This window comes from Meriones unguiculatus, chromosome 2 (genome assembly GCF_030254825.1).
Source record: "Meriones unguiculatus strain TT.TT164.6M chromosome 2, Bangor_MerUng_6.1, whole genome shotgun sequence".
Classification (NCBI taxonomy): domain Eukaryota; kingdom Metazoa; phylum Chordata; class Mammalia; order Rodentia; family Muridae; genus Meriones; species Meriones unguiculatus.
The window spans coordinates 100,714,003-100,737,789 of record NC_083350.1 but is presented as its reverse complement, the minus strand read 5'-3'; the positions used below and the strand labels follow the sequence as shown (position 1 = coordinate 100,737,789).

The 23,787-nt window shown below is 42.0% G+C and overlaps 1 protein-coding gene across 1 annotated transcript in view; it reads left to right on the top strand.

Moving 5' to 3' along the window:
* Positions 1–18,424, top strand: part of Cfap54 (cilia and flagella associated protein 54) — a 339,812-nt gene extending 321,388 nt beyond the window's left edge. Inside the window, exon 71 of the mRNA XM_060377920.1 lies at positions 17,374–18,424. Within this exon, the coding sequence (XP_060233903.1) occupies positions 17,374–17,493 (120 nt within the window). The 3' untranslated portion in view covers positions 17,494–18,424. The remainder of the gene's footprint in view (positions 1–17,373) is intronic.
* Positions 18,425–23,787: the final 5,363 nt, after the last annotated feature.

Sequence of the window (23,787 nt, the reverse complement as noted above, 5' to 3'; positions counted from 1 at the left end):
TGTTTCCTGCCTTGACCCATAATGGACTAGACCTTTGAAATTGCAAACAAGCCCCAACCAAATGCTTTCCATTATAAGAGTTGCTTTGTCGTAGTATCTCTGCACAGTAATAAAACAATGACTAAGACGATTAATTCATTTAATATTAGAAGAATCTTATAGAGTTGATTGACATTTTATTTACTTTTAAAATTATTTTATTTTGTGTGGGTGTGTGCATGTGGGTATGTGTATGCATGCATGCCTGTGTGTGCACATGCATGTTGTTGCTCCTTGGAGGCCAGAAAAGGACATCAGATACCACAGAGTTGGAGTTCCAGACACTTGTGAGCCACTGGATGCAGCTCCTGGAACCAAACCTCAGTCTTCTGTAAGAGCAGCAAGTAATCTCACTATCTCACAGAGCCTCCTGTTTCATTGGTGAGGAAATTCAGATACAGGAAAATTAAGCAGCAGGCTCAAGGTAGGGATAGGAGTCAGGTACAGATTTGCTTTAATAAGACCATAAACTTGCCTGTATCCTCAGGATGTTGCTTTTGAACAGTGGAAAAAGATGCTATGGGCAGTTGAGGAATGAGGTGACAACTTAAAAGTTGCTGGTATAAGTAGGGCGTGGAGGCACATTCCTGTAATCCCAACACTCAGGGAGGCAGAGGCAGGCAGATCTCTCTGAGGTGGAAGTCAGCCTGATCTACAAAGTGAGTCCAGGACAGCTAAAGTTGCACAGAGAAACTCTGAATTGGGGGAAAAAAAGTTGTTAGCATAGACTAAGAAAGGTTGAGAAGGAAGGTGGAATAAGAGAATAAGAGAAAGGAGGTGGCGGGAGGAAGAGATGTTATCTATAAGGACAGGGGACAGGTCAGGGCAGAGAGCAGAAAGCTCAAGGACTCTGCAGATAAGATGGGGAGGGGCGTGAAGAAGTGCTGTGGGAGGAAGTGGGTGCAATTGGGGCCACCCAGTGATTTAACTTCTCAGTGAAGTTAAATCCACCCAGTGATTTAACTTCTCAGTGAAGTAGTTCAGCTGTCAGAGTGAGTTGGGCAGACGGGATACTCATCAGATTCATTAAGTGAAATGGCTGAGGAATTTGGCTCTGCACAAAAGAAGGGACCCACGTTTAGGATTCAGGAGTCCTAGAGAGCTAAGTATTTTGGCTTGGTGGAAGAAGAGAGACAACTACAAGCATGTTATTTACTGGGTAAATGTGAGATGGGGGCTGGCACTCAAGAGGAGTGAGCAGTGGGGACAGTGACAGCAGGTCTGAAGCTATCCCATGGCCAGGAAAAGTGCCTCCTCTGTACCCCAAGAAAGCACTGTTGCTGTTTGCTATTTCTGTTTCTTAAGCTCCTAAATTAGCAAAATAATTCCAGAACCAAAACAAAACAAAACCAAAGAAAACAAAAAAAAACCACAAAAACCACAAACCAAAAACAAACAAAAACTTGCGTTCTTAAATATATATATATATATATATATATATATGTATTACCTGACCTACACATCCTTAATGACACTAAAATTCTACTGACTTAACCAATGTGACTATGTGCTTGATTGATGGGTATTTCTTACATAGCTGAATTCCCTGTGCATATATCCAATTATTTCTTATTGTTAAAAATAATTGTTTAGGGGCTCAGTGGCAGAAAGCTTGCCTAGCAGGCCTAGGTCCCAGACTCAATCTAAAGTACTGCAAAACATTACTGTTTGTGCTCCATTTCTGCCAGAACACTGGCATCAACCTCGTGCTGATGAATAATGGTTACTGCTCCACTATGCTAGCATCCTTCAGTTCATCGACTCGTTTGCTCTTTTTTCTAATACATTGATTCCATCACGAGATGATGGGTACCTTATCATCCTTCATAGCCTCTTACGAGCCTTCCTATGTCAGCTGAAATGATTGCTGTACTATGCTAGTATCTTTCTGGATTATTGTGTAAAATGGGTAAATAACACGTTATAGCTGTGTTAGCGTTGGCCTTTCTTTCTTAAAACGTTGATGTTTTTTTATTTACATACTTGTGCATGTGTGTGTGTGTTTGTATATGTGTGTGACAGAGAGAAAGAGAAAGAGAGAGACAGAGAGAGGTGAGAGAGGAATCTCGTGTATGAATGACAGAGGACAACTTTTGAGACAGTGTTCTTTCTACCATGTGGGCCCTGGGGCATCGAACTCTGGTCATCAGGTTTGGTGGCAAATACCTTTACCATTGTACCAGCTTGGAGACCTGACTAATGCTCTCTCTTCACTTCCTTCTGCAGCCTTTGGCTTACATATCTTGGCATGCAATAGTTTTAAAGCAGAATATGTCTGAACGACACGCATCTCTATTACTCTCCAATTGTAATGCTGACTAGGTCTAGCACAATAGGATACAATAATACAATGATCCCTTCCTACTGCGTTTTTATTCTCAGTGCTTTGTCCAGTGTCTTGCCCCTGCAGGTGTTAGTAAATACAAAGGAAGGAACAGTATGCAGTTCATCTTCCAAAGATGGCCCTGAGATTGCCATGAACATGGACTCTGGGTTCATCAACATGAGTCACTTGTTCAGCAGGTCCCCATGGAGTACTTCTTCTGTGGCAGCCACAGGTCAGGGCACTAGAATGAGGATGTAAAAGCCTGAGTTCCCACCCTGAGGGGAGTCTGCAGATTAGTGGGAGAGGTAACCAGCCTCAGGCACCATCACCCTCACTTCTCATAAGGGCTCTGGCCATAGCTCTGGAGGTGACAAACTTCTCTGGGCACTTTTATTTTATTTTTTTCAATTGAGCATTTACTGGTTCCTTCCATGAAATTTCGTAGTCCATTGTTAACAGTTTTCATTGCGCCAAAGAACAACAGCACAATAAGTAATAGAGTAGGCTCAGCAAAACACAAACATGGCCAAGGGTCATTCACAGAAGGCTTTCTTTTGATGGGAAAGAGCAGGTAGAACACAAGTGTCAGCTCTGCAGTAGGCTCAATGGTCAGGTCATGATTTGCAGTTTTGCTATGAAGATGGAAGAATGAGCCAAATCTTCAAATTCCTGAAAATGAAAAGAAATTAAGAGTCTCCCCCCCCCCTTATCCCCCTTGAAGTGGGGAGGCAACACCATTTAAAAGTTTCATGCAGCTGTGGGTAAGACACTGGGCTGGATCCACTAGGGAAGACGGAGACAACAGAGAGCCCTTGCCAGGACAGGGGCATCTAGAAAGGATGGCTGGAGTTAGTGCTTCCAAAAGGAAATGATGGTGGCTGAGGTTCTTAATGAGTCACTGTTTTGCATGAAAAGGCAGAAGAATGAAGTAAGATACTATTTCAAAGTACTGCCCAGCATTTGGGAGGCTGACATAGAAGGATTGCCATGAATCTGAAAGCAATTTGGCTGGGGGAAAAAATTCACTATGTACAGTGAATTCTAAGCTGGCCTACGTTACAGGCTGAGTCCCTGTTTCAAGGCAAAACAGAAAGACCTGCCCAAAGCCACATAGCTGATGACTGTCATACCCCAAAGGGGCTGGCTGCAGAGGGTCCTATTTCCATTAAGTTATCCTGGAGCCAGCCCTGCCTAGATTTTTCAGGGACCATAGCACCAGACCCTCTGTGGATGATAGGCCCTTCTCACAGCCTGGTGGCCTGGGATTCAAGACTAGGCCTCCAAAGACATCCAAGCCAAAGCTCCATTGCCATTAAAGCTCTAGTTTTGATCAACCACAATGAGATCCCCAGCATTCAAGTTTGGATGTGGCCCTCACCCCTTGTCTGGAAGACTACCCAGTCAGTTTGTGAGGAGAGCACGAGGGCTGGCATCTGTAGCCATCAGCGCCCAGTTTCTGTGTTTCATCTTCCTCTACTTGGAGGCTGCTCCTTGCCGCCCACCAGCGGCTCTTTAACAACACCTCAGAGGTGCAGCAGCGGTCGCACTGTAAGCTGTACACCCCGCTTCTAGCACAAAGCTCTGCAGCGTCCACGGCAGGTAATTACCGAGCATTATCAGTTAATTCTATTAACACATTTTTGAGGGGCTGACAATTGCGGGTTTTCCTTCTCTTTCTTTTTCTTCTTCTTTCTTTTACTGGATTTCAGTTGGAGCAGCCACAAAGTGTCTGAATAGATTTTATGGGCTATTATGGGCATCTAGAATTACATCTTCCTTCTATGAGACATTATCATTCCATCCTCAAGTGAAGAGCACCCTTTGTGTGTAAGATCATGAGGCATCCACTTAATATTCGGGTATTCCTTTGAAGACAATGCCAGACGGCATCAGTTCCACACTGCTTTTAAAAACACCACAGTGACTTTGATTGTATCATCTCACCGTTTGCATAAGACTGTCAAATTTGGGTAAGGGAAAAAGAAAGCCTTTAAAAAAAAAAAAAAAAAAAAAAAAAAAAAAAAAGACCAGGCTATTAATGTGCTCTTCAAATGCTAAGAAAAGCCTAGGCTGTTTAGAGCATTTCAAAATGCTCATTTCTCCGAGATTTGCCAGCAATAGTATCAAGGTGAAATACACTCTTTTTTTTCTTTACACTCTTCACCCATGCCCCCCTCCATGGAAGAACTGAGAGACCTGTGCCTCCTGTGCTCAGCGTACCAGACTACTTTGTGGACGTGCAGTTTGAGGGTATGATGATAGTGGGGTGTGATTTGAACCATGGTATCATCATGAGTGGGATAATGAGTGTTTACTATCAAAGTAACAGAAGTGTGTGCTTTCCTCCATAAATCAAGTGTGGCTTCATTTCCTGAACAACTGCAGATCCCTCTCAAGGGGACAGTTAGTCACTCTGTACAACTTGAAGGGAAGTACGAGACGGGGGAAATCATCAGCCAATCTCATTTCTATTTTGGAAAATACTGAACTAAATGATGAGTTTCATTTCCTTCCTTCAAGTTTGCTAAATTATTCTGCCTGGACCTCAGAGCCGGGGAGGTGGCTCAGCAGTTAGGTGCCTGTTGTTTGCTCTTTCAGAGGACTGAAATTCGGTTCCCAGAACCCTTGTCAGCCCTCCTGTAGCTACATCTAACTTCATCTCCAGGGGATCTGATACCCTCTTCTGGCCTCTACAGGTACCTGTACACACATGGCACACACACACACACGCAAACACAGATACATACACACACTTAACTAAGTAAATAATTATTTTTCAAAATTAGCCCTTGAACTAAGTGCAGGGGTGCATGCTTGCAATGCTTGCACTTTAGGGGAATACAAGGATTGCTGAGTTTGAAGCTAGCCTGTGCTACTCAGTGAGTTTAAGACCAGCTATATAGTAAGGCCTTTTCTTCATTATAGATCCAACAGTGTAACTATATTTTCACTTTAGGAGAATGTCTCCCCCCATACAGCTGACTACGTTGCTAAAGCTCTAAAACTTCTTTTCATATACACTTTGTAAATTTAAGTAAACATGCAAAGAACGAGCAGGTGTCAGCTTCTTCATTTTTCTTGTTTACTTTGGCCAGTAGCCAGTCTGGGTTTTAGAACGTATCTGCTCACAATCTAGGCAGCTGGTACCTGCACGCTCTCTTCTCAGCCACTCAGGGTGGTGCAGCATGGCAGGATAGACCCCTCACCCTGTGTTGAGGTTCTGCCCCTGCAGACAAGTTACTCTTTAAAGAGCCTTGGTTGATTAGATTCTGATTAGGTCTCAGAAGCAATGTCTCCTAATGAGAAAGAAAAAAACAGGAAATGTGATTCCTGGTTAGATTGCTATGTATGTGAGCATAAAAAAGCTACTTCGTTTTTTTCTAGGGCTTGTGCCCTCGTGTGAGTATTAGTGGCAAACAGCTACTGTCACCTGAAGTCACATTAGGAGCCTATTTAACAGGATGCTAGGCCAGCTCTGTGCCCGAAGAAGGTGGGGTCCGTCAATATGCTATGGTCATCTTTATTTTTCCCAGCCTTGAGCTGATGTGAACTGGCATATTTGACCATTAACATCTCCCTTCCTGAGCAGCTTTCAGCCCATCTGAAGGTTTGTTGACTTTCAAAGAGTAAATGGTCCTTTAATAAGGGCTTTCTTAATTACTTTAGTCATTATGAGTTACTTTTTCAACCTTGATTTTTAAATTAACTGTGGGTTCATATGGAGTCCTATCATTATAAGAAATAACATGGGGGAGGGGAGATCAGATGGCTCAGTGATTAAGAGCACTAGCTGCTTTTCCAGAGGACCCAGGTTGGATTCCCAGCATCTGCTGTAGTTCCAGGGGATCTGACGCTCTCTCCTGGTCTCCACCAGCACTGTATATATGTGGTGCCTAGAGAGGACATATGTTCAGACAAAACACTCCTACACATAAAGTAAGATTTTTGAATAAAAAAAAATCTCACAGAGAAGACAGGTCTGTGACTTGATGTTAGAACATTTGCATGGCCCTAGTGAGGTCCCGAAACTAAGAGAAAGGAGAGGGAGATGGGGAGATGAGAATACAGAGAATCTCAGCACACCTTTTACGCTTTCCTTCCAGCCATGGAATCTTTACACAACGAAAGCCCAACATCCTAGCCAGCATGGGGACACTGCCACACTCCAAACAGAGCCCTTCTGCCACCGATAGTGCCACTGTCACCCTCGTGGAGACCCACTTCCCTCCCACAGTGTCTTCCCCTAGGCACTGGCCTCTGCCCGTCTTTACATTTCTGTAATGCTGTTATGTCAATGCTCAGTAAAAGGAGTGGCTCACCACCTAACCTCTTGGGACTGGCCTCCTCTCCATTCGCCATGGTTCCACAGCTAGCCCTAAACCCATCCTTCCAATGAACAAAATACGGTGAAAATCCACACATTCAATGCTCAGGGTCTGATGCAGGGTGCATGCCAAGTCCTCCGCACAGAAGAGGTGGTTTTCCCACACACACCCTGCTCTATCCTCTCCCATGAGCGGCCCTCCCTCCTCGGCTCCCTCTCTCCTTCCCACTCTCTTTCCTTGACCTCGGCTTCTCCGCATACCCCTGTGGACTCCACAAAGGCTGATTGTTGAGATTCAATGTACTAACATAAGCAGTGGGTGGAAGGGGTTTGCAGATGCTTAAACTTTTTCTGTGAGACCTCGCCGGCCGTCGCCAGTGGCTAAGAACGGTGGGCAGCTCTTCCCCGCTGAGAGCAGGGCCAGCCTAAGCAGCTCTCCTTCCACACTGTGCACGCAAGCAAGGTCTGCTCTTCCCTTTGCCACTGCACTGCGAGCTGCTAAGCAACAGAACCCAGCAGGCTTTGATTTGAGGCAACAAAGTCCCCGACACAAAGTGTGAACTCTGGTTCTTTACAAAGCCTTCAGTTTAAAAAAAAAAAAAAAAAAAGCCTCTGGTTTTTTAGTTTCTAGTTGCCAGAAGTTAAGCCCAGTGAGCTCCCTCGGGGGGTTAAAAAAAAAAAAAAGGCATCAAATATTTTCATAACTGTGGAGTTTTCATTTCTGTGTCCCTCGTCAAAAGCACGCAGGCAGTCCCCATGGAGACCCTCGGGAGGGTACCCAGCAGCTAACTTGGCTGCCGTGATTCAAAGCTCCGACCTTTGAGTGAAGTTAAACTCTCACAGTGGTGACAGAAAGTGCAGGGAAGGCAAGCTTGCCAAGGCAGGAATTTCAGTCAGGACTGGATACGTTATGCTGCACTGACTGTTAAACCCCAGTGCTCAGTGGCAGTAATGACGTGTGTGCATGTGCACATGGATGTGTGTGGCAGGTTACACGTGTGGCATGACTCACTTGGGCACCACAGGTGCTCATCACCTACAGGCTAGCTGCTCTGTGAGCTGTCGGGCATTCTCACATCCCTACCTCCCACCGCCTCCCACCGTGCCACTGGAGGAGCCATAGGCTTACAGGTGTGTGCTGCTGCACCTAGCTTTCCATGGATTTATGGGACTTCAACTCAAGTCCTCGCCCTTAGAAGGCAAGCACTTCGCCCCGAGCCACCTCCACATCCCAAATAAGATTCATTTGCCTCACATCTAGTGAAGGCTGGCTACTTGGACTTGCATCTCTGGCATTTGCAGTGGTTGTTCTTCATAGACAGCACTGCCAGAGAAGCCTTCAGAATCTCACAAGACATTCTGGTTTTGGAAGGTTGACCACGTATCCCAGCATTCTGGCAGTCACAGAGAGCACAGACCCATCTGGGATGACTGATCACAGGCTCTTCTTTTCCTCTGAAATGTGTCCCAGTCTAAGGAATAAATTCCAAAAACCTCACTGGGTGGCTGTCATACTTCCTGCTCAGATCCTATTGTCTCAACCCAATTTGCAAAGACACACATATGTATTTTGGTGAGCAGTGATAACTTTTTGTCTCGATAGGTTATTGTAGAAATGTAGTGAATATTTTAATAAAATCAATACAATAATACCAATCTCCACACAACAGCCATGATACCTTAGAGGGTCTGAATCACCTCAATGGACCACACACATGACAGAACCCCACCTGTGACAGGCAGACAGTGGCCTTCCAGAGGAATCCCCAGAACCTTAGAATGACAAAGCAACTCTGTGAATGTGATTGTGTTTGGGGGAAAATGATGAGGAGACTGTGCAGGGGCCACAGGGGGTTTGACACCCAAGAGGAGACAAAGGGAAGCCATGAAGGAAGCTGAAGAGCAATGAACCTGATTTTAAGATGGAGAAAGCAACCAGGAGCCAAGGAATATAAAGGACTTCCCCACTTAGAACCTCCAGAAGAAACCAGTCCAGACAACACCGTGACTTGATATCAGTTAAACAGATTTCAGGCTTCTGGCCTCCAGGACTTAACAGCAAACTTGTGAATCACTAAGTTTGCATGAGAATGTGGCTTTAGTGGCAGGGAACACATACACAAGCCCATTCTAAGCTTCAGATGTGACTTCAGATTTTGTTTGTACTTCAGATAGGTATTGTTATTATTATCACTACCACTAATATCCCTATTTCTATGAGAGAAGTTGAGGAGCAAAGATATTCAATGTCTCACCCACATCCCTTGTCTAGCAGGTATCCGGGTCAGGCTCTATGTCCAGGCTGACAGCTGCTCAGAAGACGTTCCTTATCACTGTGCTCAAAACACCGTTTTCCCCTAGCACCCAGTTTTCCTGTGCCCACCCTCTGCCATGTCTATGAACTGCCCCTGGCCTGGGCAGCATCACCACCCCCGCCCAATTTCATTTTCCTCCACCTCCTCCCCCACAGATTCAGAAATTTGTACAAGATTCTAGGGGAACTTCCCAGTTAAACCGCTCTTGTAGGCTTTGTCCTCTGTGAAAAGCATGATCACCTCACTGCCTTCTGGGAGCAGAGATAACCTTGGCGCAGTCACCAACCAAATACACAAAACAACAGAGCAATAGATATTCTCATCATAACGGTGGTGGAGCCACTGACCATTACGTAGCACAAAGAGGAGTGGAGGTCACCAGACCCTCACCTGGAAATCCAGACAACCAATATTTCTTCTGTCCCACCCCACTCCTGGCTGAAAATGGTCTCGGGAGATGCTGGGGTATGGAGGGAGTGGAAGGCTCTCTAGGGGTTGCCATCCATCGAGGGGTGGGCTTTTGTAAAGATGCAGGTATCTGAGGGTCACCCATTCTCCTCTGTTATCCCTCCTCACCCATGCGTCTGTAAAGAGGCCAAGTAAATTCCTCATTAGTTTACCAAACTGTGCTTGGGTGGAATCTTTTACTTTGATTTATCATCGGTGCCCCATCTTCAGAGAAGAGATGTTTGTCTCTGTTTCCCCAGGAAAAGCTGGCAGAGTTGGGATTCAAGTGAAATTGCATTTTGTTTTTCCTACTTAAGCTTTCAGGAGGATGTTACTTAAAGGGAGATGTTAGTTCTAAATCTTCTTCCTACTCTTTAATTGTTAATTCTACTCATGTTCTAGAGGGGAGTATTGCTAGGGTAATCAAACAGAATGATTAATAGAAGTGATGCATTAGACTTACTTTATGAAGACCCCAAAAAGGAGCTCTAGAAATTTTGCATACATATCAAAGTTATTTAAATTGCCTTTCAGCATATATATATATATATATATATATATATATATATATATATATATGCACACACACATATACATACATATGCGCCAGCATGCATTGTGCCATATTCTCATTGTGTGGTGAATGTGTGTTTGTGCTGGTACAAGTATGTGCACATGTGTGTGGATGCCAGAGGTCACAACTGGGTGGCTTCCTTGGTTTATCATCACCTTAGTATTTTGAGACAAGATCTTTTACTGGACCTGAGGCCCATCCATTGGCTAGGCTGGCTAGCTAGTGAGCTCCAGGGATTCACCTGTTCCAAGCTCCCTGCATTGTGACATCAAGAGTGTGTTTCAGCACACGGTTTTGTTTTGTTTAATGTTTTTGGTTGTTATCTGAACCTTGGATCTTCATGCTTTCCCAGCAAGCTGTTTACTGACCAAGCCATCTCCCTAGTCACCCAATGCTCATGACATCTTCCTCTGAAGAAGCCTGCGTCCAGTTACCGGTCAATACTGTACAAAGACTTGACCCCTGCCACAGTTCAAGGTGACACTAAAAGGCCATTCCATGGTCAAAGATCCCCATGAGACTGGCATGGGGCTTGACTGTAACTACATTTTAGTCTAATCTCCTGCAAAATCCAGTTTCCTTCATTTTATCTGTATTAATCTCGTGGTCACTTCCTAAAGCTAGACAGCTTCTGGAAGTTAAATTCTATCTAAGAGTCTGCTTTCTGAGGGCATTGGTCAGCTTTCTGGCACTGTAAGGAATATCTCAGGTAACTTTTCTAAAAATAAAAAATGCTATGTTGGCTTTAAGTTTTTGAAGGTCCAGTCCATATTCTACTGGCCCCATTGTCCTGTGGTGAAGTGGCACAACATGAAACAACAACAAAAAAGGACTTCTTCTATTAGATGCTATGTCCAAGAGATGGTTTCCTTTAATTCTCCCTTCCAACACTTGACTGTACGAACCAGAGGCCCTTGAACTTGCATCATTCCAGCATGTGTGCCCCGTGTGCTGTCCTGTGTCCCGTGTGCCCTGTGTGCTGTCCTGTGTGCCTTGTATGTCCTGTATGCTGTCTTGCCAGATTGTTGGTTGTTTCACTCATGCTTCTGCTGGAGTTAGAGCTTTTGATACTTTAAAGGAGATTTCCTTATTTGGGACTTTCTATTATTTATTCATATGTTGAAAAGCATATCTTTCTGACAAAAGAGAGTAACTTCAAAGATTCTTTTCTCTAGATCTCAGAGTCTTGAGCACTCAGAATAAACCTTAGGATAATCAGCCCCAACTTTCCCTGTTTCCCTGGGGTCTCTTTTGGTCTTGAAGGTCTTGAGTGTTTTCCTAAACAATTCCGTATAAAAAGAAATGGTTCAGTGGGTAAAAACCCTTGCCATGCAAGCCTGATGACCTCTGAGGGAATTCACATGGCAGAAGGAGAGAACTGATTCCCCGAAGTTGTCCCCTTATCTCTGTATGTGTACTCTGTTGTGCACACACTCACATGTACCCAGATATGCATGCACACACAAATAATAAAATAAAAAATTAAAAACATATACTTGTAATTAAGAAAACACTGTCAACTGTCCCACTTTCCATCAAATAGGTTCTTGTCTGAGTGCAAAGTGTTTAAAGGGCAGCGTGTGCAGAATGGTTGCCATGGAGGGAAAGGGTTGTGACACATAGATATTCATTAGTTGATATTCTAGTTGTTTGTGTTTTTTCCCATTGTCATGATAAACACCAAGAACAAAAGCAAATTGAGAGAGTAAAAGGTTTATTATGTCCTAATTATAATCTGTTACTGAGGGAAGTCAAAGGCACCCAAGGAACTCAAGGCAGTTCCTGGAGACAGGAGCTGAAGTACAGACCAGGGAGGCATGCTGCTCATTTGCTTTCTCCTTGTGGCTTGCTCACATGGATTTCTTACTACAGTAAGCTTGACCATCCAACAACAATCAGGTGAAGACTCTCCTACAGGCTTGCTTACAGGGTTGATGGAGGTAACCCTCAATTCAGTCTCTCTTCCCAGATAATTATGGCCTGCTTCACATTGACAAAAACTAACCCCCACACAGCCTTTGTTTGCATAATGCTTAGGTTTGACTGTTATATGGATTTCAGGGGCGGGGTTGTTTTTTAATCAGAATTTAATGAAATCCAGTGTGCCACCTCCCAGAAACCTTATATATCTGAAAATGACCCAAGTACTGAGCTTGTACATTTTTTCCCCGCAACGCCAAATGCTTGTATAATTCTCAACACCAGCTAAGCATCCGACAGTTAACTTAACCCAGAGTTAGTATGGAATCCACAAGCTAAGGGTTCCATCCCCTCAGCATGCATTCACCTGTGCTTGCTGAAGTGTGAGATACGTACTCCATTCACACTTCTTTCAAGTTACAGACATACAAGCTGCTTCCAGCTTCAACAATTAATAAAATACTCATAGCACCCAAGAATGGACTTAAGAAACCACTCTTTGCATATTAAAAAGGACCCAGTGACCCAAGAACAGAGACAGATAAACACATGGGTCTCAGAGAAAGGATGGTGAGTATCTATGCCCTTTCTAGGGGTTCCATCATCAGACTACCTCATGCTTCCACTGGCAGTAACCCCAAATGGGTTTTCTGGGAGTCCCGTTATATTACTTTGCTTGTTTAGCTCTTCCTGGGCTGAAGGTGTGTCACAGTGATGGCGATGATGATGGCTGAAGAAGAATCTGTTCTTTTATTCTTACACAAGATGCCATTTGAATCAACTGTACATGTTTTCCCATACCCTGATTTTTAATATCCAGTTTTCTTGTTCTATTCAAATCTCCTTTGCAATAACATTACTTCATTAAAATTTAATATTAAAAGATTTCTACCGTCTCACCAGTATGACCATTTGATCCCCTATCATATTAAAATACTTTTCTGTCATATTTAAAGTTTGATTAACACAAAAATTAGAGTGATAAAAAGATAATTTTATCCTCAGAAAAGTGTGGGATTTCCCACAAATGAGAAAAATCATACAAAGGCCCTGAATACCTCTGAAAAACTGTGTGTTGTCTGTGTCAGGCTAGGAGGGATGATACCATTGTTGCTGGCATGGGAGCGCACTGAAACCAAGTACAAGAAAACCAGACACATCTGGTTCTTTCTCTCTCAGAACCTTCACTAAATGGGTCGTCTGTCAAAATCTACAATGTTGATTTTTAAATAAGATAATATCATAGCATAATACCATCTTCTATCTTCTAAGATGCATATTTTTTCCCAGTTGAGAAAAAGATTCAATCAATCAGTTACTTCAAAGAGAGGTGTTCAATTAACAGGTAGGAAATGTGGTAGAGAAACTTACATGTGAGATGTAAGTTTTCTTTCCTTGGGACTATTAAAGTTTTTTTCCTGTGGATGTTGCACTGTATTTTAAGGATTTTGAGAGGAAGCCATTATATCTACCTATATCTCTAAACTTAACATCATTCAAAATTATAGTACCAGAAGAAACAAGCCAAACTGATGAGGGGAAAATTTCCCACCAGCTTCCTTCATTGTTTAACATTGTGAACCAAAGAAAAGGTGACTGACATTGTCACTGAGAGAGCCAAAGAGAAGGTGACTGACATTGTACCCTGAGATACCCAGAGGATGCTGCAGCTATGTAAAAGTCAGATTGAGAAAAATCGTAGATACTCTGAAAATCATATGCCCCATTTTTGTTGATGTATTTTGAAGCATAGTTTCATTCTCTAGCCAATACTGGCCTCGAACTTGAGGACAGTCCTGTTGTCTCAACCTCTGAAATGCTGGCATTATAGTACCCTGCATGCCAAGCTATCTTGGGCTGGGGACATAGCTCAGTTGGTAGAGTGCTTGCTTATGATGCATGAGGCCCTGGGCTCCAGCCTCAGCACCATTTATACCAAGTGTGTTCATACATGTCTGCAATCCCAGATCTGGTGTAGTAGAGGTAGCAGGATCAGAAGCTCAAGGCCACCCCTGGGATACAGGAGACCTTGCCTCAAATGTGGGGGTGTAGGGAGTATTATTGACATGACTTTGGGTAGTACAAAACTCTATAAATAGACCCCACTTTAAAAAGTACTGTTCATAAGACAAAGAACGTAAACTGGGCTTCACTCATTTAGGGTTCATTGAGGAAATGGCAAGTTGAAGAGGGGAAGCTATTATTTATGCATGGCTAATGAGTATGAGTTTTCAGAATGCATTAAAATTCCTGTACATATCAAGGAAAAATCGGCTACTCAGCTTTGAACAAAGCCCTGCACTTTCACAAGGGGACCATCAGGGTCTAAGGTGGAGTGTTACCTGTTGTCAGGGACCCTGCAGTGAGAACAGAGAGGGGCAGCTGGGCACCCTCAAAACTCACCAAGATGCCTGAAATCTCAAATGCAATCTTCAAGATGTGTGAATATATGGAGTACCTGAAAAGCTCCTACACGGCTGGTAGGAAGTAAACATCAGAAAGCTGCTCACTACAAGCAGCTTCTAATGAAGTATGTGCACAGCTAATGGGCCAGCAAAGCTCACTGTGACAGGCATGCCTATTTTTAAATATTTAAATATTTATTTATTATTTTTAAGATAGGGTATCTTCTTACTGAGGCTGGCCTTGGCCTTACTAGGTAGCCTTGAATTGCTTCAGGTTGACGTCAAACTACTGACTCTCCTGGTTTACCTTCCAACTTCTGTTACTCTAAGTGTGCATTATCATACTTGGCTTATGTGTGTGTTTATTTGTTGATCTGGACAGTGGTTGCATACACACAGGCACATACACACAACTTACATACTTTATGTGCTAATAGCTCAGTCAGAAGTTTACCTTAACGATGTTAGTCAGTAGTAGGAAAATACAAAATAATGTTTTAGCATGATACCAAGAAACAGAATTTGAAGTATTTGACTGTATATTAAAAGGCTTAGAAGTCCTCTGGTGTCAAGAACATTGGGAGTGAAGACCAGGGAGAGACCTGTCATTTTAGAGTAATGTGTTCCTCTTGAGGACAAATGAGGACACATGTCTCTGGAGTGACAGCTGCCTTTATTCTATTCTTGTGATGTGAAGGTATTACCTGTGGCCTCTATAAATAAACTCACCAATTTGTCTTCATCCTTTGACAAATGGCCCTTTGTTCTTGAAGTCTCAGTGACAAGAGCCAGAAATCATAGGACAGTATATGTATTTAGCATATGTTATGTCAGCAAGGTAACTGTAATGCTAAATAAACTATTGTGCCATTTCACTTTTAAAAGAATTCCTATATTTAACCTGGAAACAATTTGATAGTAAAAGATAGGTGTTACAAAAGACAATACAAACGTCTTAATTCTAATAGGATTTCTTTGTATTCTACTTTGAAAATCACCTGTAAGTTTACTAAATTGGACATAGGGACTGAGGATAATAGCCAATAAATGCTATTTGATACAGGATATAATCCAATATTAGATATTGGATATAAGTAGGATAATAGTCAATAAATGCAAGCCTAATGATACAGGTTGAGTCCCTGGAAGCCACTGTGGGAAATACTGGGCATTGTGGCACACATCTGTAAACCCAGCCCTGGGGAGATGGAGATGGGTAGTACCCTGGCCTTGCTGACAGCCAGCTTAGCTAATTCAGGAGTCCCAGGCCAGTGAGATAAATGCCTCAAAAAATGGTTCCACAGAAATGACACTAGAGACTGACTTCTTCTTGTCTCTATACAAGTAACATACACTCGCACATATATTAACACACATGTGCATTTTAACTGAATAAACATATACTGGAAATGTAGTTATCCTATTCTTTTTAAAGCAAAATCCATTCTTAGTCAGTGTTCTGTTGGTATGAAGAGATACTATAATATTCTTCCTTATAAAAAGGAAGAATTTAATTGGGTTTTCTCATAGTTTTGGAGATTTAGTCTATTATCGTCATGAAGGGAAACATGGTGCCCACATGCAGACATGGTGCTATGGCTAAGTATTCTGTCTTCCAATCTGAAGGCAGCAAGAAGAGAGAGACACTGGACCTGGCTTGGGCTTCTGAAATCCCAAAGCCCAACCCTCAGTGACACACCTCCTAACTCCTCTCTAGTAGTTCCACCCCCTAATGACCAAGCACTCAAGTGAATGAGCCTATGGGGCCGTTCTCATTCAAGCCACCTTATCCATAAATAAAAACTTTCCCAACCTAGAAAATTGATTTCATGGTGGATTAATTGTGGAAGCTGAATGTGTGTGTGTGAGCGTGAGTGTGTGTGTGTGTGTGTTAGTTTCTTGTCAACTTGACACAAATTAGAGTCATGTAAGAACACCCCTATCAAACTGGCCTGTAAACAACTCTATGGAGTCCACCGTGGCCAGTGACATCCTTGGGCAGTGATTCTAGGTTGTATAAGAAAGCAAACTGAGCAAGCCAGTAAGCAGAGCTCCTTCATGGCTCTGCTTTAGTTTCTGGCCCCAGGTTCCTGCCCCACTTGACTTCCTGCCTTGGCTTCCTTCACCAATGGACCATGCTAAGGATGTGTAAGCCAAAGAAACTCCTTCTTTCCCAAGTTTGTTTGAATCATGGTATGTATCACAATAATAGAGAGCAAACTAAGACTATATATATAAATATATTTATATGCCTCTTTATTGTTTGAAGTTCTAGAAATCACTAGAATACTTTAAAAGAATTTTAATGAAGTAAAGACAAAGCAAAAATCATCTCCCACTGAATTAGGTTCATTATGCTTTCTTGTGAATAAGTGGATGAATGATTCATTTAATAAGTAGTCAAAACATTAATAAATCTTGTCCTCCAATGCCTTACCAGGATGAAAACCCTCAACACTGAATTCACTGTGACCACTCTTCATGGCATTTATATTCACTCCCCACAATATTTAATAAAGATCAGCATACAGCAGGATCTAGGATACATTCATCTCCTAACAATCGGTTTTGTTCTTTCTTTTATAATCAATGCTGTGATCAAAGAGGAAGTCGATGTTTCTCAGTTTTAGTTTGTTTAAGGTGACTTTGGCTGTACCAGCTCTTGGTCACAGAAACTTGAAGCCTCCTCAAGATAGAGTGATCTCAACCCCAGTGTCCTCATGTTCTCTGGTGCATATGACAGGATCAAAGGAAGAGTGAGAGATTTTTCATTTGTGCCAACCTATTTCATATGAAGGATGAAGCCAAATGGCACTTGTTTTTAAGAGTATGTGATGTTTTATGGGTGGGCCTACTAAGTCTAGTGGGGTACAAGTGGTGTATGTGATATATCACCATGTGGAAAGCCAATATTGTAAACATGAATGTTTAATGCCTTTTTATGACAATATTATATGAATTTTTTTCTTCAGTTGGTAGTTTGAAACAGCGAATCTCACATATGCTTTTGTGCTTTTCCTCAGATTCCATTTTATGTCTCCCTGCCTAATATACTCCATCTCGAGAGACTTTTTGATCTTGCAAATGGTTGTATCGTGTCAGCAGGAAGCCTTTTCAACTGGATGGTGTCAATTATTCCCTGAACATCCTTTACTGTTGGCGGTCGGAATTTAATTGTTACTCATTTCTTTGGTGTGTGTTCAAAATAAACTTCTATATTTTTTAATCTCATAAATACTAACATGCTGAACTGAAGAAGTTTGTTTATCTGGCCTTGGAAGGAAGTTTTGGTCCTTACATGTTACATGTCTCGAAGGGGCGCCTCAGCATGGACCTTTATTGTATCAGCTTTGGAATTCTGTGAACTCGGGTCTGGATAGCAACTCTGCCACCTGCTTGCTTTAAAGCATGCGGCTTCTTTAAAGAGTTAGCTTGAATTCTTAAGCTTTTGCTTCTTCATCTGCAGAGTGGGGATATGGGCATTTATCTCCTAAGGCTACTGACATGTGCTAAAGTAATGAAGTCGTATACTAAGGTGCTCAGTCAGGCCGAGGAAGTGAGACCGTGGAGTGCCATTTGACTGGTACACTGGAAGAGGACTGGGCATTTGACTGTTCACCCAGCCTCTAGCAATGGCGTGCACCAATCCTTCCCAGGCTCTGGCACATGAATGGACATGCGAAAATAAAATGAAATCATAAATAAGAAAAATTGATGTACAACCTTAGGTTTACACTCCACTTTTCATTGGTACACTGCTCCAAGGTTCCGGTGTTTGGTGACAACTGAACTGAAATTCTCCTATCATATTATATAGTGGGGATGAATCTCTAGCAAGGAATTTAAAGATAAGAAAAAAAGAGGGTACTAGAATTTTGCTAGAAGTAGGAACACTGGAGGAGAACAGAGAGAGGTACGAGAATGCCTACGGTGTATTTGTGAAGGACTTGACTACTCCCTATAAAGAATGTGTCAAGGAAAACTGAGGCCTAGCTGAGCCTTAACCTCACACTAGACCCACCTAGCATCTACTTTAGGAGTAGATATTGTTTTAAGTGATCTGTACACCTGACTGGGTAGATGTTCTAAGAAGCAGGAAGACGATCAGAGAGAATGGTCCATGCAGGTATGTTGGCTTCCTGAGAAGACGGCTTTTCCTTCTAACCGCTGCAGCTAATGAAGCCTTTCAGTGCATCTGAGAAGCTGTCCCTTCCCTCTCTGTAGTTTACAGATGCTGTCACTCTTGGGTGTTCCTTTGCCTGAGAGACACACTGTCTACAGCCTGCCAGACCCTGGAGTCAGTTTCCCCACTTTCAGCCATCTTTCTAGAAATCCCCTGCATCTTCTAAAGTAAGAGCGACACTCCCTTGTTAAAGCTTGTAACTGGCTGTGCCAGGCACTGAGGAAATGAACTGGGATGAAGCATGAACAAATAAACAAACTGATACAGAATCCACCCAGCGTGAAGGATGTGGTTATTTCCAGAAATGTCTTGCAAGTTGTTTTTTTTTTTTTTTTTTTGAGACCAAATTACAATTTTTCCAACTGCTTTTATCTTTTAAAAGCCATCTATGGTATCTGTAAATACTTGCCAGCAGACATCTATGATGTTTTAATTATAACAGAGATGTCAGGAAGCAAAGGAAGAGAGAGGGAAAAAATTTAAAAGTCAGGGGAAGGAAGCAAGAGCAGGGGAGTCATGGCCTGCAGCTAAGGTAGAGGCAATAGGAGCCAAGAGCTTCCCCTACCTTGCTTATTTCTCAAAGGACTTGATGTATAACTTGTCTGCCTGGCAGCCATTCGGATGCTTGAGTGCCGCAGTCTGACTGACTGCATGCGGGGAACATACACAAATGCTGGCATCACAAATGCCTGGGTACCAGAATGTGAAACATGTGTGACTGAATTACAGAAATGAGTGTCAACGCACAGCCACCCCCAAAATAAGTTGAAGTGCTACAAACGATATGTCTGTCCATTAGCTGTGTCAAATTATATGACATTTAAAGGCAAGTATCATGGCATAGTATTTATGGATATATACATACATAAGTTTTTAAACACAAGTTGATGGTTGGCAGCAAATTCCAGCTGGTGTCATCTCTTGGATGAAGAAGAGAAAATGAGCTTTAGGGAGCACTCTTGAGAGGTTTCACTTGTGTTTTTTAATTTTCTTTTTTAAGCCAAGTATTTGTTATGCAAGTCTCTCAGGGTTTTGCATACAAATGGTTCATAAAAATAAAAATAAAAATAAAACCCTCTCTTATCTTCCTCATTGGCAAGCTTGGTACAGTAATTGACTCTCATTCCTGTCAACAACCACTAAATGAAAGCTGCGATTCTGATCTCATACATGGCTGCAACTCAGTGGTTCATAGATCTGGTTCCATTAATTTTCGATTTTAATGACAACTAAAAATCATTTGAAAACTCATGTTTAACTATATCCATATGCCCACTTTTAGAGAATCTATGAAAATATTAATTTTTAATATAAAGCAGCAGAGCCTTAATAAATTTTTAATTCGGTGGATGCAGGGTCCCTGTGTGATCCTTGCCAGTTGTTAAGTCCCCCTGTTAACTTTAAATTATTTGATTTTCCAAAATGAGATCTTTGTGGAACCTTTTCCATGACTGCCTATTGGATAAAATAAGTTAACATGGGAAGCCCACCTACAACTCTTACTTCCATTGTTTCAAGTATTTATAAAGAAGTTTATCTTTGGGGCTGGAGAGAGGACAGAGGTTAAGAGCACTGGCTGCTCTTCCAGAGGTCCTGAGTTCAATTCCCAGCAACCACATGGTGGCTCACGACCATCTAAAATGAAATCTGGTGCCCTCTTCTCCTTTGCAGGTGAACATGCAAACACACATTTTATACATAATAAATAAATCTTTTAAAAAAAAGAAGTTTATCTTTAACAAAGACTTGTTTTCTGTTTTTGCTTTCTCTTCAGTAATGGCTTATGGGTTGCAGTGCTGACACTAAAATTTCCATGACAACCCAGTTCTTTTTTGTCATAAGCACATGCATGGTAAAGAGAGAGGCTTTAGTGAGAAAGCTTGGTTAAGAGGCACAGGAGTTTTATTATAAGTACATTTTCAATTGGAAATTTGGAGACAGGACAGAATTAATTACAATGGCAAATGAACTGCACTTGCTGCTCTCTGACCCTTCAGATCACCTTTATCTATTTTGTCAGAATGAATCGTTCTGGAATCTGAGCCTGCTCTGTATGTACAGCTTTGAACCCTTCTTTTGAATCATCCACACTGTGGAAACTAAAGAGATTTCTGAGTACTTCAGGATTTCTAGTCTCCTAACTTTCCTAATTCAATTCTCTCCCTCAAGATTCACAAGAACATCTTAGACTGATTTCTCATTATCATAAAATGCAATTCAAAACTAATAGAATTTGTAAAACGTTGAAAGGTGGAAAGAAAAAGTTACCCAGAAGTCCACCACTGTGTAATAACCAGTGTTAACATTGAAACATATTTCATCAAATCTCTCTAATTATCTTCCTAAAAGCCAAAGATAAACAGTGTTCAAACAATGATCACCTCAAATTCGAGGAAACCATCTGTATTCCCTAGGTAGAATATAGATGGGACTTTTCGGAGCATATTGGGAAAATGCTCAAGTTGGGAGTGTTTAGATTTGGTGGTTTGGATGAAATGCCATAAAACAATGAGGATGTAATTAGGTCCAAAGGAATTGTCTAGAGTTGTTCTTCCTAGGAATAAAGTAGTAATAATCAAAAAAAAAAAAAAAAAAAAGAAAAGAAAAGAAATCAGATCTTAATTTGTTCTTTAGAGGCTGGTTATTTAATCTCCCTTCCACAGATACATAAGTGGCCACAGAGGTGGACTTTGCAGCCAGGCCTGAAGATACCTGATAAACTACGGTCAGATGAAAGGGGAGGAGGTCCTCCCCTATCAGTGGACTTGGAAAGGGGTAGGGAGAAGATGAGAGAAGGATGGTGGGATTGGGAGGGAATGAGGGAGCGGGATACAGCAGGGATACAAAGTTAATAAACTGTAACTAATATCAAAAAAATAAAAATTTAATTAAAAAAGTGTCTCCCTGAGAAACTTAGCTCATTTTTTCAAACATGTGTTTGTTCATTTGAAAGTTATTTTTTCATTTGATATATTTAATTCACTATCTGTGAATTTTGATATTGAGGCATATGTCTTTTCTCACTTTTTATTTAATTTAAGAAAAATTCCAAACACTCAGTGTATTCCTGGGACCATGCACACAATGAACGGCACCTAGGTCATCCCTTCCTTCAGTAATACATCTGATCCAGTAATCCACTTTTGTAGATACAGTCAAAGAAAATAGAATCAGGATGTTAAGGAGGCATCTTCACTCATAGTTTCATTTCAGTGTTGTTCACAACAGTAAAGATATAAAAACAAGCGCCCATCACCTGACGAATGAATAAAGAAAATCCCCAAATCACAAGACTCAACCTTTAAAAAAGAAACCTTGTTACACGTGACTTCATGGATGAAGCTAGAAGACACTGTGTTCAATGAGACGAGCCAGTCACGGGAAGAGGAGTACAGCCACGGGAAGACGAGCCAGTCACGGGAAGACGAGCCAATCACGGGAAGACGAGTACAGTCACGGGAAGACGAGCCAGTCACGGGAAGACGAGCCAATCACGGGAAGACGAGCCAGTCACCGGAAGACGAGTGCCGCAGAGCCTCACTTAGATGTAGACCTTTAATGATTTGAAGTCGCTGTAAAAGTAGTCGTCTGGCGTGCACAGGGAGCAAGGGAGGGGATGCTGGAAACATGTCTGTGAAAGCATATAAAATTTCATTTAAATAGGAAGAGTAAGTTCAAGGGATCTAATGTACAAAATAATATCTGTGGTTAACCACAATATATGTAGTATCGAAAATAATTGGGTTGATTTTAAGGGATCTCACCATAAAATATGTACATGAATTTATATATTTGTTAGCTTGATTTAGTCATTTCAAATCTATATTTCTTGTACAATACAGACATAGATATATTTGTATATGAGAGAGATTCTATAAGCCGGCAATTGTGACACATGCCTTTAATCCCAGCACTCAGGGAGGCAGAGGCAGATGGATCTCTGTGAGTTCAAGGCCAGCCTGGTTTACAAAGTCAGTCCAGGACAGCCAAGGCTACACAGAGAAATCCTGTCTGTCTCAAAATGAGAGAGAGAGAGAGAGAGAGAGAGAGAGAGAGAGAGAGATTGAGATTCTGTATATGTATATGAGAGTATGTACATGAATATATACATTTACTAGATTTGGTCATTTCAAACCTGTATTTGTATCTATATGATACAAACATATAGATATATTTGTATATGAGAGATTATATATATATGTATGTATGTATATGTAGAGAGAGTTTTTAATGTGTTGAATTTTTTTTCAAAGCTCACATGTAATGGCCCCAATTCCTTGGCCCAGGCATCTCTCATACTACAGTATCTCTACCACTACTTCCCTGATGCCTTCATGAAACACACCCATGCTCTTGTCATACACATTCAATTTTGTGCGTGCTGATTATCACATCTGCTCCTTCCTTGTGCTTAGGGAGCAAGATAAATAGAGCTCAGAGAAGTGGACAAGTTGTGTCTCCACTTTGTATAGAGGCCTTCATTAATGTTAAATTTTCATTTCTTTGACTACTGAGGTTGTATGGTTTTCTTTTCTTTGTTAGGTTGTATGCTTTTTGTTGCTTTATTTTGGCATACTGCATTATTTTGTAACTTTATTACCTCTTTGTGATGTTTGCTCCCCTAAAAATATCTATTTTATTTATGTGTGCGTGCCTGTACACGTATGTTCAGGTGGCCATGTGTTGTATGAGAAAAGTTCTTTTAAGAAAACACAGCAGACACATCTATTCACCCCAGACAGGGAACCCGCAGCAGGCTAAAGTGTGGAAAACCCAAAGTCCAGCTTGGTGAACCAATGACTTTTATTGGGGTTACTTAAAGGAGCAGAAATGACTCGTGGACAGGTGCATCACCAAAACCCACCCCAGCATGGGTGGCAGATTGCAAAAGCTGGGAAATACGGAGCCCACTGCTCAGCCTGCAGGCAGCTCAGTAGGTTGCAGAATGTCCTTTCCAAGTGCCTGTGGTTTAAACCTCTTCCAGGCACGTCAGCTGGTTCCTGCTTTTTTCGGGCAGCTCTACTGATCTGAGTCTTCCTTCCATCTTCTGCTCTTCTGAGAGTCTCCTTCCCAGCTTAGCTCTGCTTACTTTGACAGGGAGGGACCTAATGAATCTGGTCAGTTTCGGGACTTCCTGAAGCTACTTTGAGTTGCTTACCTCTCTGCCTAAAGAGCGGGATGGAATGTATCAGTCTTAGAGGAAACTGCTACACAATGGGGAAGCCAGAAAAGGTTGCAAGATCCCTTGGTCCTG